This window comes from Stegostoma tigrinum, chromosome 26 (assembly GCF_030684315.1).
Source record: "Stegostoma tigrinum isolate sSteTig4 chromosome 26, sSteTig4.hap1, whole genome shotgun sequence".
Lineage (NCBI taxonomy): Eukaryota > Metazoa > Chordata > Chondrichthyes > Orectolobiformes > Stegostomatidae > Stegostoma > Stegostoma tigrinum.
In genome coordinates this window covers 21397582-21414237 of record NC_081379.1, presented here as the reverse complement: position 1 = coordinate 21414237, position 16656 = coordinate 21397582, and the positions used below count along the sequence as shown (strand labels likewise).

Sequence of the window (16656 nt, the reverse complement as noted above, 5' to 3'; positions counted from 1 at the left end):
ACGTTTACTACGAAAACTCCACACCCACCTTTTGTGGCATAAATCATGTAGCAATGTATTGTTTAATTTCTTTACATCTTAGCTGAAGTAGAACTTCAATAGAACTTTCAGCTTCCCCAATAGCTCAGTTGGTTAAAATACTACATGGAATAGAATTAAAGTAGCACAGAACAGATCAAGCATTACATTAGTTTTGATTTCACAGGAAAAAATCTGTCGTGTAACTGCCTATATTTATTGTTGTTGCTCTAGGGGAGTCCAGGCCAATTTTGTGACTGATAGCAACTTCTCTGCACAGTTAAATGTGGAAATCCGGAGACTGCTATCAATAATTCAGCACTTCCCCGCAGGGTGTGCTGTTGAAGTCACCCTAGATTGCAATCAAATAGGAATTACTGAACTGACAAAAACTAGAGCATAATCAAAATACTGCAGATGCTGGAAATCCAAAATAAAAGCAGGTTCTGAAATAAGGTCCTTGCTGTGCGATCATACTGGGATAATTATTGAACTGTCATCCTGCAATCCTTTACAAGAAACATTAACTCTGCGTCTCTCCCCGCAGATGTTGCTGGAGTAGCGCCAGCATTTTCTGTTTTTGGTGAAAACTAGTACTCCTAGACTCAGAGATAATAAAGTGTGAAGCTGGATGAACACAGCAGGCCAAGCAGCATCTCAGGAGCACAAAAGCTGACATTTTGGGCCTAGACTCTTCATCGGATGATGATGATTCTCTGATGAAGGGTCTAGGGCTGAAACGTCAGCTTTTGTGCTCCTGAGATGCTGCTTGGCCTGCTGTGTTCATCCAGCTTCACACTTTATTATCTTGGATTCTCCAACATCTGCAGTTCCCATTATCACTCCTCGACTCAGTCTCACTGTAAGCACCCATGAAAAGTACCTTGTTGAATGAGGTGAATTGGATTTTCAATAGCAAACTAAGTTGTTCTTTTTACTGTTAAACTGTCGCACTATATGTGAAAAACTATTTTTATATTTGTGAAAAGTTAAATTACTCCGTTAAGCTAGAAGTCAACATATCACAAAGAGACATTCTAAAGACATTTATTCTGAAGATGTGAATTCTTCACATCTTCAAAATAAGTATATTTAAAATGTGTCTTTGTGATATGTTGACTTTGAGTTTAATCCCTTGTAATGGCTCAATATATGTCAATCTCTGCAAAAACAAAAAATAGACATCAAAATTTCAGCGTTTTTCACTTCCTTGTCTCTTGTCTGTGAGAGTACTTCCGTATGATTGGCTGTTTATACTGCTTGATGACATCACCATTGATGAAAAACAAGAGATCTCCTTGCCTCAGTGACAAACTGAGAGTCGGCAAAGTGGAAAATTCATGAAGATTCTTAGATCTTTGTGGGCAGCCTTCCTCAAGGTCAGCAGTGGGCATCTTCAATTCACTGGTTGATGCAAAGCCTGTGCCATAAATTGATCCCTGTTCTTTATTCGGAAAAGTATTTGCATCTTCACTCATCTGTGTGTTGTATATGATAATGTTAAGAGATCACAAAAAGAAAATTCATAAATTTGCTTTAGATCTGCATTTTTGAAATGATGTTTCAAGTGTAATTTAAAACAAGATAAAATTGTAACTTGAAGTATTCTTCATGAACGCATAGCAAAGCATAACTTGTATTGTTTATTGTCAGAATAATCCAGCTCCTATGTTTGTTGCTTCCTTTATTTAAAAAAACTCTTCCAATTCTGATAGAAAAGCTTTTGTTTTCCAGATTGCTTAAACTGCAGTAAAATTTCCCAGCTGACTGACCGTTTGGGGACACTGGAGGCCAAGGTACACTTGAGCAGATTCTAATTGATGTGTTCAGTTTTTATTGAGTTCCTGGATGTATTCATTTATAGTCCGCGATTATTTGGCCCACCTAGTCTGCTTGCGTCAATACTCCCATTTCATCTACCTCATCTCAGCTGTTTGACATATCATTTTACTCACTTATCTTTCATGTGCCGCTCTGAGTTGCATTTGTAAGCATCAAAACAAAATGTTTCAACTGCATTCTTAGCTAGCAAGCCCAATACTCTAACCACTTCCGGAATAAACAAAATTCTCATTTCCCTATTAGGGTTGTTCAGTGTCTAGCACTGTTACCTCACAGCACCAGGGACCTGGGTTTGGTTCCAGCTTCGAGTGATTGTCTGTGTAGAGTTGGCACATTCTCCCAGCATCTGCATGGGTTTCCTCCTGGTGCTCTGGTTTCCTCCCAAAGTACAAAGATGTACAGGCTGGGTGCATTGGCCATGTTAATTTGCCCGTAGTGTTCGGGGATGTGTAGATTAGGTGCATTAACCATGGGAAATGCAGGGTTCCAGGGATAGGATAAGGGGATGGGTCTGGGTGGGATGCTCTTGAAAGGGTCAGTGTGGACTTGTTGGGCTGAATGGCCTGTTTCTGTAGTGATTCTCACATGAGTTTATTAGAACTGTGATAACAAGGTGTAGAGCTGATGAGCACAGCAGGGCAAGCAGCATCAGAGGAGCAGGAAAGCTGATGTTTCGGGTCTAGACCTTCGTCAGAAATGGGTCCATTTCTGAAGAAAGGTCGAGGCCCAAAACATCAGCTTTCCTACTCCTCTGATACTGCTTGGCCTGCTGTGCTCATCCAGCTCCACACCTTGTTATTTCAGATTCTCCAGCATCGGCAGTTTCTACTATCTATGAAACAATTCATTAGATCTGTTGCGTTTTCCACCACCGCCAACCCTGCCCATTGTTTGGAATACTCCCATAGCAGAAACAGTCTTTCTATATCTATCCTGTCTCATCCACTGGTGAGTTTAAACATCTGTGGCAGGTCACCTTAAACTCGTCTTCTGAAGGAAAAAGCCCCATCCTGTACAGTCTTTCCTGATAGCTCAGTTCAATTTTTTATAAACCTTTATTGTTCTATACTCTTTTTTGAAACACAGTATGGAGATGATAGCTCTGCACAGTGCACTATATCAAAATGGAAACGCTGTACAATTCTCTTAAAGCAAGAGGGGAAAGCAGTGTTCTGTGCTGAGACGAGAATGTTGTGCAGTGCTGTTGGTATCGTGCCTTGTAGAGTCCCTTCTAAATGTTTGTGCTCACAGAGGCCAGCAGGAATCGTTGAACTCTTTGCCCTTGTACTACAGGTGGCTTTACTGGCAGCTGCAGAGCCAGTCAGCTCTCTAGTGACAAACCACGGACATCTGATGCTTAAAGGAGCACCTGAAGATACGATTAAAATCCGAGGTGCTCCAGCTGTGCGAGGCTTGCCTGGAGCCCGGGGCCCAAAAGGTCAGCTATTCAAAAACATAGTCATATTTTCTTTGATAAGTGACAATACTATAGATCTTGCGGGCTTGATCTTCCACATTCTTCATTCAGATGAACTGTTTTCAAGGTAGTAATTTATTGAACAAGCCTCTGTAATCCTACTCTGCACTGAATCAGTGAGAGAACAATTTGGAGATAAACCTTAGATGCCAATATCACTTTTTGCTTTAGGTGACAGCAGGTTTTACAAGAAAGAAATGTTTCAGCTGCATACACAATGAGCAACTTATTATAAAAATATCCAATTTGTGGACAATCTTTTGGGAGCTCCCATTCCAAGCTCTTTTGTTTGCACAGTTTGAAAATTAGAGAGCCAGACTTTTGCTAGATTTTTGCCATGCTGGGTGTGTGGCTTCAGAAAGGAGAAGGATGCAGAGGAGATTCACCAAGGAAATGAATGCTATTCCCATGAGGAGAGACAAAAGAAATATCAGAACAGAGAAAGGTCAAAGCGTAGTTGAAGGAAGGCATTCAGTATCATGCACTAGAAGTTTTCATGAGTAAATTGGAAAAAACATTTTTTTTTGTTTGTTGAGTGATTTGGTAATCAGGCTCAAAACCAGCTTTTGTCACAAAAAGAACAGAGGGAAAGAAGTGATCATGTGATTAATTTAATGGAGGCTCTGAGGACATGGGCTACCCTTCCAGCTAACCTAAGGAAGTGGAAACTGTCAAAGCTCTTTAAAGTCTTGTGTATAGAAAATTCCAGAAGGAAAACATTGGAAGTATGCATGAATAGGGAAGGGAAAGCATTTTCTCAGCAGACTGTTCTGTAATGCTGCCTTTGGTTAAAGTGCTTACAGAACAAGGTCAATCCAAAATGGTTTCTGTTAATTTACTTCTTTGACCATTTGTGTCAATTTACGAGAAAATTGAGTGATTGTGTTATTTTTCACCATTTTTTGTATCCTAAACAAGGTGCAATCATGTATTTTAAAATGCTGGAATAACTGTGTATGTGTGTAACTTGCACTGTGATGATTTGTGGCATTTCTGTGATCTGTGTGCCCATTTCAAACAGTCATTCTAAGCAGATTTGGGAAAACAAACAATGAATTATATAACTTGCTTCTAATGTAATGCAGCATTACAAGCATTATATGCATTTGGATGCACCAGCGATGATGTGAATATCGACTCATATTGATAATTTACAGCCAATATTAAGAGAAATAAGGACTTAATCTTCAGATTTAACCTTGTGAAGTAAAGAAGAACAGCTGAATATGCATTTTTAGTTATGCCAAGGAGTCTTTTCTTTTGATTAAGTTGTTTAGGCTTGTCTGCAGCTTGTAATATTCTTGGTGATCCCTAATCCGTGCACCTACATTTTGAAAAAGTTCAGATCCTATCATCTTCAGCTTCTGCTGTGAAAATTGAAGTTGCAACAATTTATAACATGGAAAAATGTTCATGGGTATGAAGAAAACTCATTAGCATTGCAGACCAGGTCTTGTCATTAAAATCATCGGAAAAAACCCAACTAGATGTTTCATTTAGAGACAACGGGAACTGCAGATGCTGGAGAATCCAAGATAACAAAGTGTGTAGCTGGATGAACACAGCAGGCCAAGCAGCATCTCAGGAGCACAAAAGCTGAGATGCAACTTGGCCTGCTGTGTTCATCCAGCTACACACTTTGTTATCTTAGATAATAAAATGTGAGGCTGGATGAACACAGCAGGCCAAGCAGCATCTCAGGAGCACAAAAGCTGATGTTTCGGGCCTAGACCCTTCATCAGAGAGGGGCATGGGGAGAGGGAACTGGAATAAATAGGAAGAGAGGGGGAGGCAGACCGAAGATGGAGAGTAAAGACCTATCTTCTTTACTCTCCATCTGCGGTCCGCCTCCCCCTCTCTCCCTATTTATTCCAGTTCCCTCTCCCCATCCCCCTCTCTGATGAAGGGTCTAGGCCCGAAACGTCAGCTTTTGTGCTCCTGAGATGCTGCTTGGCCTGCTGTGTTCATCCAGCCTCACATTTTATTATCTTGGAATTCTCCAGCATCTGCAGTTCCCATTATCTTTGTTATCTTAGATGTTTCATTTAGACGTCCAATGGATCAAGTATTTTCCTTACTGGAGCAAATGGGACAGGATTCTATAGAGTGAAAAGCAATGTGTTTTTTGCCATGTTTTATCGGGTCAAGCAGGACCCAATGAATGGGAAACATTACGATTTTTAATTTAAAGTTTAAAGTAGCAGAACTTCCAAAATATCATTAGCAGACTAAGCAGCATCTGTGCATGGAGAGTTAATAGTTTAAGTCGAATATGACTCCATTGACTCAGCCTCTGACGAAGGCAGCCCAGAAGCTTTAGACCATGCACTGGCAATGCTGTGTCCTGCATCCTCCACCAGCTCAGGCGCTGACACCTCCTTGGGTATTTTATCTAGATCAGAGTCAGTAGCTCCTGCCAGCGAGCATTTCACTGCCACATCTCCCCAACTGGCCAAGAAAGAAAACTCCCAGGTCACTGGCACTCGGAGGCTGTTGGAGACCAGGTACCTGCTCAGCCCCAAGTAGGAGAGGAGCCTGTATCAGACAGAGACGCAGCAAGCAACAAAGGACCCAGCTGCCTCAGGCATGCAAGTTTCTGGCTGCCTCCATGGACAGGTTGGTGGCTCTCCTACTAAGGAAGGGCCAAGTCTCCATCACTCTAGCCCTTGTGTTCCATCCTCACAGGAAGACCAAGTAAGTGCGACTAGGAGGCGTTTGGAGGAAGAGGAGCCACATATAGACCTCTCCAGAAAGTCTCCTCTCAGGACAGTCCAAAGTGGCTGACCATCTGCCTTCACCCTACCTGCTAGCCTCACCCTGGGCAGGACACACAAAGTACATCTGGGCCTTCTACCAACAAACCTGACCAAAACCCTCAAGGTCAGTGGCCCTTACTGTGGAGCAGGCTCCCACCATCCCAGCTGTGGGACCTGGGAATGCTTTCAGACCTTGTGGAAGGGAAAGGAAGAGAAAAAAAGTGGATATGTAGGAGGCATGAGTGAGGAATCACTGGGAATAAGCTTTCAAATTTGTAAATATATGTTTACTTTTCACCATCTGCTGTGCAAGTGAGTACCTGCCTAGGTTGCTGGTTAACCTCCAGAACACCTACCTGTCACCTGGGGGTGACTTCCAGGACTTTGGCCTTGTCTCCCTGATCTCTGGGAGACTGCAGGCCACCTGGGAAATACTGCCCACTACAGTGCTCACCCACATCAGAGCTGAAAATCCTGCCTGAGTTTACATCTTTCCTATTTTTCTTTCCTGTCACCCATAAGGATTTCTTCAAACGTTGAGCCTCAAAACTAAAAACCACTTATATTCTTTGACCATCTGTCAATGCAGACTGTCAACAACAGCAACTTATCTTTTACCACATCTCCTTTCCAAGATTTGCTTTGCCTCCGTTTGCTGCCTGCTGTTCTTGAGAACAATGTTTCCTGGATAGAAGCAGGATGTTTGCTATTACTAGTCGTGGACGATTGAATTTCGTAACCATAGGGAAAATTTTCAACACTTCATTTACAAAAATCCTATAGAACGGCAGCAACATATGTTGCAAAATTAAATCTTCCTTGTGTTACATACAACCACAGATTATTTAATGCAAAGGGGTGCCTTATATTAACAAAAGCACTTGGGGGTCATGGTAGCTCAGTGGTGTCTCACAGTGCCAGGGACCTGGGCTTCAATTCTAACCTCAAGCAACAGTCTTTGTGGCGTTTGCACATTCTCCCCATTTCTGCGTGGGTTTCCTCTGGTTTCCTCCCACAGTCCAAAGACGTGCAGGCTAGGTGGATTGGCCATGCTAAATTGCCCATAGCATCCAGGAATGCGCAGGCTAGGTGGATTGGCCATGCTAAATTGCCCATAGCATCCAGGAATGCGCAGGCGAGGTGGATTAGCCATGGGAAAAGCAGGGTTACTGGGGTAGGTGAGTGGGCCTGGGTGGGATGCTCTTCAGATGGTCAGCGTGGACTTGATGGGCCAGTTGCCCTATTTCCACAGTGTCGGTATTCTGATTCTAAATAAAGATTTACTTTCTGAAATTAATAAGCAATGAATTAATGTCAGTTTACAGATTTTAAGAGCTATTAAACATTATACTACCTTTGAGAAGGCCCTGCAGATTAGCACATTGCCACTTAATACCCTTGCTGCTTCTTTCCATATAACTCTGGTTGCTAAATCAATTGGTCTCTTGATGCCCACTACCACTAAGTTAATCCACATCTAATTTCCACTGGAATAATATTACCTCACTTGCCAGGAACGTTTCAGCTCTATTGTTTCTTTTTTGGTTTACAGTTCCAAATTACTGTCTGCTGATGTGCTTTAAGAGTGGCTGAGCTTTAAATCCAGTATGTCTGCCACTGCACTAACTTACTGTGTAATCCCTCTGATAAATTTCCTTGTTCCCACAGCCCCACCACTCATGTAAGCAGGTAGTGTAATTGGGTATACAGAAGAGGTTTAATTGTAGTGTGTACAATTGAGGAATTTAGGTAGGTCCTGCCCCATCTACTGTACTTGTGGGGTTTGCATGTTAGACTAGATTAGATTCCCTACAGTGTGGAAACAGGCCCTTCGGCCCAACAAGTCCACGCTGCCCCTTGAAACATCCCACCCAGACCCATCCCCCTATAACCCACACACCCCTGAACACGACGGGCAAGTTAGCATGGCCAATCCACCTAGTCTGCACATCTTTGGACTGTGGGAGGAAACTGGAGCACCTGGAAGAAACCCACGCAGACACGGGGAGAATGTACAAACTCCACACAGACAGTCGACCGAGGCTGGAATTGAATCTGGATCCCTGGCATTGTGAGGCTGCAGTGCTAACTACTGAGCCACTGAGCCACCGTGCCGCCCTAACTTCTTGCCCTATCTGCGTGGGTTTCCTTTGGGTGCTCCTCTTTCCTCCCACAGACTGAAGAAGCAGGTTAGACGGATTGTCCATGTTAAATTGCTGATAGTGTCCAGCGATGTGTAGGTTAGGTGAATTAGCCATGGGGAATTCAGGAGACAGGGTTTCGGGCAAAGATCTGGATAGAAATGTTCTTCGGTGGGTCAGTACAGATCCAACAGGCTGAATGTCCTGCTTCTGCGCTGGAGGGATTCTATGGTTCTATTTCCATTAGAAGAGACTCTAACAACCAGGAGGCATAGATTTACAGTAACTTGTGGAAGGAACAGAGGGAACCTTTTCACTATGCAAGACCTGGAACGCACTGCTTGCTAGGGTGTTTGAGGCACCACCCTCATCACTTAACTAAACTCTTGCAAATGTGTTCGAGGTGCCATAAATCACAGGACCACAGACCAAGTTGGAAGGTGGGTGTAGACAAGGTAACTCTTCTTCAGTTAGCACAGTCATGAGAGGCCAAATCACTTCTTCCTGTGTTATAATCTTTCCACGATCGTATGCAGCTTTGTATCACCCTGTAACATTTCAGTTTTCCAGTCCTGGGACTCTGAGGGAGGTGAGAGACCCAGCTGATTGGGCTGGCAGAAGTTCCACTCTTGACATTTACTCATGACAGCAGATCATGTGATTCAGAAATTTGGAGCTTCTCTATGTCCTTTTCTTGGCATTAACCATAACTTACTTAAAAGTTTGTTCGTTATCAGTCAATTCACAAGTGAAATTAGAAATCTTATTCGGTGGGTTTTAAAAAGTGTCTTCTAAAAAGGAATAGTGCAGTGAGAGTTATCTATTAAGTTCCCATTGGGATGCCATTCATTCTCTTTGCAGAATAGACTAGTTTCTCTTGAAGTTCAGAATTCCCTATCATTCTCCAACATTGTGAGTATCTCAGAGCTATATACATGTTTGTTTGCTAATTGAAACAAAGTATGAAGGTGAAGTGGTGTTCACTGTTTTGTCTTCACATTCGCCTTTCTGTTTAAAATAATGAGTGGAAGTAAATATTAGCCTTTTATCTAGGGTTTGAGTGAATGAACTTAAGATGCACTTAAGCAAGAATAAGTTAGCAGTGATTTCCAATGTGTTCTATTTCCATTTTACTGAGACACATTAGATTATCTCTTGTGTAGTTGGAGACAAGAATCAGAATGGAACAAGTTGAGCAGTTCAATAATTAAAAGTGCAAGACATTAATTATAACACAAAACATTAAAGTGGCCTCAGGCATTCTTTATTGCTGGAAAATTAAATCTGCAAAGTTTGTTTGTCTTAACTTTTCCAGGGGTAAACAGAAGTAGATATTTTCATCTTGATCTGCTCAAAGATATTATTAGACACCTGTGGAGCAGATGGGCCTTGATTCCAGGCCACCTTATCCAGAAGTAGGGACACTGCCACTGCACCACAAGGAAGAGCCCTGCTGTGGAAGAATTATCTACTGTCACAAATGGGAAAGGAACTTAATAACACAATGACCAAAAGAAATTGACAATACAGTGTGGAGCTGGAGGAACACAGCAGGCCAGGCAGCATTAGAGGAGCAGGAAGGTTGATGTTTCGGGTCGAGACCAGGAAGAAGAGTCAACTTGCCTGCTCTTCTGATGCTGCCTGGCTGCCATGTTCCTCCAGCTCCACACTGTATTGTCTCTGACTCCAGCATCGGCAGTTCTTGGTATCACCAAAAGAAATTGTTTTGTAATGTGTTTGACATTAGGTGCCACTGTTTCTTAAAGACCTACCCCAGCCATTTTGAGCTAATTTTGACCATCACTCAAAATCCCAGTTTATAGGTTGACATAGTGATGATGTAGAGTAGAATATTCATGTATGATGACAGCATAATTTGGAAACATTGAAAACAGATGCATTCCTGATCCCAGCAACAACAGGTGTGTGAGCATGTGGGGGTACACTTACGTTTCCTCGAAGGAACAAAAGCAGAAAAACATTTTACAGAAAAGCAATTAATGAATGTTATAATTCTGAATGAGAATCAATGAATCTGTAGAATAAATGCATACACGCATTATCAGGCTCACCGATATGTGGGCTGGATTTCTGCTACACCTCGAATCAGGACATTTTCAAAGTCAGCAGACCTGCATCTAAAGTACACCATGAGGCCTACATTTTGTTCCAGGAAGGCAGGGACGGAGTGAGGTCAGCCCACACACTGTGGAAGCAGATCACAGGCAGGCACCGAGGCAGGCAAGTAGATTCCCTGGAGTTTAGTTTCTGCTGTTTTTGACGTTGTTATAATGTTATTACTTTCACAATGCCCCATCATACCCTCATGGTACCTCCTAAACACCATTTCCATCCGAGGCATGTGGAGATGAAAAAACAAACGTCTAACAATCTAATATAGCTCTCACTCAAAACATGCTGGGTTGTGAAAACACTTCCTTTCATGAAACTTATTCAAAACTTTAAAATATTTTCAAATGGTAAATCTGTTATAAAAAAACACAATAATTCAGTATCCACGTCAAAGACTTTTGTTTTAAAAATAGCCTTTTAACCTGTCAATCAAAATGTGAACTCTGCATTCCCTGCTGACAAATTAGTAGCTTTTGAAACTCAGCCAAGCATGCATAATGTCATAATAACAATCTTGTGAAAGAGCAATGAAGAACGTTGTTGATTTGTAGAATGGGTGGTTATGTTTTTCTTTTCTAACCTACACCAGATGGTTTGTCAATCAAAACAGACTGCCACTGACAGTTTCTCAAAAAAACTTTAGATTATAAATAAACAGACTGATCCACCCTTCATGGGTATTTATGCGTACTTTTGAAAAGGTTTGTCACTTCCATACTGCTGATTTTGCCCTATCATTTCGATGAAAATCAGCTCTCTTCGAACTCAGCAGGTGGCCCTGCAAAGTTGGAGTTTCCCCTACTAAATGATTCATACCCTGCTTTCTCCCAGTTAGCAAAAATTGAATTTGTCTATAATCCCCACAGAACACAGAGACATTCTAATCTTTAAAACTGTACTATCTTTTATAAATTCTTCTTTTTAAAGAAAGACTCTTGCTCCTTTAAAATGACAGCTGTCAAGCATAAAATTCGCAAATTGATTGCATCCAGAATTGTCCAGCAGTTACCTCCTGGAACATGACACTTCTTGCATTGAGTGAACATTTTAGCCAAACGAGCACAAAGGACGAGTGGGTGAAAGTTTACCTCTGACTGTTATAAACAAAGGAAACCATCAAAATGCCTTATGTTTTAACTCAACAGTCAAACATTATAAAAACACAATTGATTTTGGTGAGGGAACATCAAAACCACCTTGTCATCTGAGTGTTTCAGTTCAAATCCCTAGTCACATGACTGAAACTGCTGGTTCATTTGAACCACCTTTAATTGTATAGCTTTGACTTTTGATTGACAGTTGGCTTGTAAATGAAACCATAAAATGTGACAGTAGTAGGCTATTCAGCTCATCGAGTCTGATCCACCATTCAATGAGATCATGGCTGAACTAACAATCCTCAATTCCATTTTCCTACCATTCCCTAGAATATCTGATTCCCTTACTAATGAAAAATCTGTTTATCTCATCCTTAAGTACACTTAATAACCCAGCATCATCAGCCCTCTGTTGTAAAGAATTCCACAGACTGACTCCCCACTGAGGGAAGAAATTCTTTCTCATCTCTGTCTTAAAAGTAAATCTTCCTTATTCTGAGTTTATGCGCTATGGTCCGAGATACCCTCACAAGAGGAAACAAATTCCAATGAGTACCAGTCCAACCTACACAACCTCTCCTCATGTTGCTCTGTTGTTACATCATTTATAATAGCCTCTAGCATTTCCCAGTAACTGACGTTATAGCTACTTGTTTAGCGGGTCTCCTTCCCTTTTCAAATAATGGTGATATATTGGTACATTTCCATTACTCTGGGACTTTTCCAGGCTTATTCCTGTTGTAGAATTCCTCTTCCTCGCTGGAATATGTGTTTGCTGTGAACTGTTTTCTGAAACATCTGCTCTTGTTTATCAATTGTCTTTTCTACAAAACTCTTCTCCTGACCTGCCCCAGCCAGCTCTGCCCTTATTCCTTTATAATTAACCATTATTTAGGCTTCTCACAGTAGTTTCTAACTCTAGTTCTTCCCTCTGAAACTGAATGCTAAATCCTACATGCTATGGTCATTGTCCCTCAAAGGATCATAAGCAGCTTCAGCTTAGCTAAATGTCTGTTACTGATCTCAACACTGATGAAACCTGTGATTCTTGACTCTCAATTTTACTACAAAGTGAAGTAACTCCCAGCTTATAACTATACATCTTCACCAATAATTCAACTGTGTCAGACCTCCGCAGAAAAGGACATTGTCTGACTGAATGAATCTCAACTGGTCATTCTTTTACTAGACACAGTAAGAACTGCTGATGCTGGAGTCAGAGATAACATAGTATGGAGCTGGAGGAACACAGCAGGCCAGGCAGCATCAGAGGATCAGGAAAGCTGATGTTTCAGGACAGGACCTTTTACGAGACTTTTGTTTTGATATGAACTAATTCTGATATCTCTAATCTTAAGCAATGCGTACTTTGTAATAGAATGTGAGACTGGATGAACACAGCAGGCCCAGCAGCATCTCAGGAGCACAAAAGCTGACATTTCGGGCCTAGACCCTTCATCTCTCTGATGAAGGGTCTAGGCCCGAAACGTCAGCTTTTGTGCTCCTGAGATGCTGCTGGGCCTGCTGTGTTCATCCAGCCTCACATTTTATTATCTTGGATTCTCCAGCATCTGCAGTTCCCATTATCACTGATACAATTTTAACCGCACTTTGTAACTTGTCTTCTTCCTCCATTCTGTCTTTTGTGGATGTATGTGTGTCTGACTGTACATCACAAGCTATTTCCCTGAGTTTGAATGCAATTGCTTTGGCCCTAAAAAGCTTGCTGTGGTTCATTTTTATTTTGAATTTCACACGCAGGGTGTGAGAAATCATTGTACGGCTTGTTTTAACTGGTAAAAGAATATAAAAAGAAGAAAAGTTAGAAAATATGTTACCAACAAGAGAGAAGGGCGATAACAATAATTCAGTTCAACTCTTCATCTGTGACATGTCGGAAATGTATGTGGAACTCCACCATCCATGCCCATCCCACCATTTTTAAAGGCACATGTAATCTTCCTGAATCTGTGGAAGTCTGGCAAGCATGCCTGTTGTTACGCAATCAAATCTTGCTTATCAACTTTTCAAGCTGCTTGTTGGTGGACATTTACTTCAGACACACATTTCTGTTTTGTTTCAGGAAATTCTCCTGTAATAAAAGTGAACTGTAGCTCCATCCACATGTCAGAGCCTTTTAAGTACAGCCAGTTAAAAAGCTATTGCTGGACCATTCCCATGAATTAGCTGAATGAGATTGGCAAGTCTCTGACTGTAATAGGAACTTTCCTTACTTTACAAGAGTACAGTTTAGTTTTTGTTCGAACGAATTTATCGGTTCCATGTGATTTTTTTTTAAAGTGCACACGGGGATTCTTAATTTATTAATTCCCTCAAATACAAATCGCAGTTGTGGAGGGTGAGAGGTCAGCAGGGATTAGGGCTGTGTTTACTCCGTTAAGTGGATCTGGCATTAATGTAGAATTGCTGAAGAATAGAATGTGCTCTCTGTCTCGTCCTTGTATTGAGTTTCGATTCTGTGCAGACTGCTACCACACTTTTGGCCTAATTTTCTTTTGGCTGCCTCTTTGCAGTGTTAGCACAAAATATAATATTACTGCTGATCAAAGCCATTTTATAGTTTTTATGTAAGCAGACCGCAAGTGCTTGATTAAGTAGAGTCAGTAAGCCTTATCTGTAACAGATCTTTCATAAATATGTGTATTTACTGTAGAATTACCCCTGTCGTGAATGTCTGGAAATTGTCTCACTCTACAAGAAACTTCCTCTTTAAATTTCGCCTCTATTTAAATAGGAAATTATTTTTTGCTGATGTTGTGAATCAGACTTAAAACATTCTTGTATAATTCAACCAACCTATCTGCCCTATTATTAGTATAAATACAATAACCATCAGGTAATTATTGGGCTGTTTTTTAATTGTACCATCAAAATGTAAATTTTCTGGAAATTATTAAGCGATTGTTTGAGATTAGTAGTTTCATGTTCAATGGTGACAAATAGTTTGTTGTGTGCTATAATGGTGAGAGAGCTGGCATTGTGATGAAAAAATGAAGCAAAAAGAAGTGTGCAATATAAATGTAATCCTTCCCTGTGCTGTCAGATATAATATAAGCATAAGTCTGTAATGAAGGGAAGCTTGAGATTTATTTTGCCCTATTTCAGACTAAGTGTGGGGACAGATGTGTTATGCGCCCCACCACCAAGAAAGCTTGTAATATTACGCACCACTCAGCTTGTTCCTTTGGAGAGCTTCTTGGTTTCTCAGCTCCACTTCCGCTGTGGCAACCTGGTTTTCCAGAAATCCGACAGCTTCTGTGTCTTAATGACTCTCAGTCAAGGCTTAAACTTTGGGGCATTCACAAGTTTAAAGGTAGGCCTCACTGCCTTGCTTCTCATGAAGAGGGTGGGGGGAGGGTGCAGGTCAGAGATGTCGGAAGTAAGGTCAATGAGTGGATTTCAGAGGTTCTGCCCCTGCCTTTGCCTCCTGTCTGCTGCCGCCACTCTGCTTACTCAGTTGGGAAATCAGCCACTTTTCTCGCTTGCTGGAATGCAGGTAATTGCAGATAATGAAGGCAAAGAACCTTCTCAACATAGGAAATAAGATCCCTAAAGACATTAGGCTCTTTAATAAAAAATGCAAAGAGACTAATGCCTCTTTTAGTTGCTAGGATGAAAACGTTTAAATTTAGCTGTGTCCCAAATGGATGTGCTATTCCACTGCAAAACCTACCACCAGTTTTCCCCTTTTAATACCCAAAATATGAATGCAACACGTACCAGTTTTTACTTTAATCACCTTTCACCTATCCTACTTCTAATACGATGACTTCATTCTTCCACTGGTCCTAACAGAACGTGCTGCACATGACCATTCAGTAATGTAGAATATATTTGTGTACTGATGAGTGTACCACTAACATAATCAGGAAGAGCTGTTTTGACAACTACCCATTTGCTCCTCCAAATTGTAAGCAGATGTTTGTAGAGTAATGTAAGTAGAGGATGCAGAAACTAAGACCTATAAATTTTAAGGTACTGAATTTGTTTACAATTATAATACCTTGGAAGCTATGATATTTATAAGCATAATTTATATTCAGTAGTTATAACCACTTGGTGACCCCAAGCCCATAAAAGACCAGAATCCGAGCAATAAGGATGATGCTGATTCAAACTCAGCTCAATACAACCACACTGGAATGGGAACTGTGAGAACCGAACATGGATGTATATGCTCCAACAAGAGGAATATCCTGTCAACTACTCATGACTTACTCTTCTCTTCTCTTAACTGGTTTTCTCCTTTTTTTATCCTGTGGTGGAAGCAATGATTCATTCTTGGATTGAGCTCCTACATATGTCACCTCTATAAGCACACCACATGGTGTGCCAGTTCTAGGTTAGTGACTATTTTTTGACTAATAAAATAGGAACTAGACAAATTCCAAGAAGAAAACACTTCGATTTTTCTGTGTTCACCACTTGGATTCCGATCTTTTATGGGCTTAGTGCCACTATGTTGTCATAACTGGTGAATATCAATTATGCTTATAAATATTGCAAAATTTTCCAAGATATTTCAATTGCCAACAAACTCAGAACCTTAAAATTCAGTAATGATTGAGGTTGGAGAATGGACTGTTGCTCTTCAGTCCTGTTACTCCACTGGTTAAAAAGGAACTAAATATTTACCCAGTTGCCCATACAGCCAATTTTGAAGTTTATTTATGTTAGATTTACAATTTAAAAAAGCCATCAGCCAGGTTTCGTTAATAAGCAACAAAATTCTTGAATTATTGTAAAAATGGAATTTTTTCAATGAAGTTGTATTGTTGATTACCATAGTTTGAAGCAGGATAGTATAAAGACAAAACCTTTTTTCTGAAATATTCATACAAACACTAATTGATGAAAAAAGACAAAAAACTTCCCCTGCAAAGACTAATTTCAGAAAAAAGCACTTTAGCCAATAATGGTTTGTTCTTGACGGATAAAAAAGGGATAAATTATGAGTAGCTCAAGATAGATTTCAGTTAGCATCCTGGTATACAATAGACGAGTGACAATAACATCAGAGTTGCCCAGGGAACTTTGAATTCTCAATAATTCCTAAATGAAATGCATTGGCAAAGGCTTATCTGGAGAACCGCTGGCTTGAGGGTTTTTCCTAAGAAAGGCAGTCACTTGGCTAGCTTCTCTTTCATAACAACTGTACCCCAACTGAAATT

General features: G+C 40.8%; 1 protein-coding gene across 4 annotated transcripts in view; it reads left to right on the top strand.

Annotated features, from left to right (window-relative positions):
* The window catches only part of emid1 (EMI domain containing 1), a 325227-nt gene that overhangs the window by 202873 nt on the left and 105698 nt on the right, over positions 1–16656 (top strand). For all 4 annotated transcript variants that reach the window (XR_009447269.1, XM_048556572.2, XM_048556573.2 and 1 more), the window contains exons 5-6: positions 1753–1814; positions 3154–3298. Coding sequence is in view for 3 of the 4 variants with exons in the window: in XM_048556572.2 (XP_048412529.1) it covers positions 1753–1814; positions 3154–3298 (207 nt within the window). In the remaining variant the exon portion in view is untranslated. The remainder of the gene's footprint in view (positions 1–1752; positions 1815–3153; positions 3299–16656) is intronic.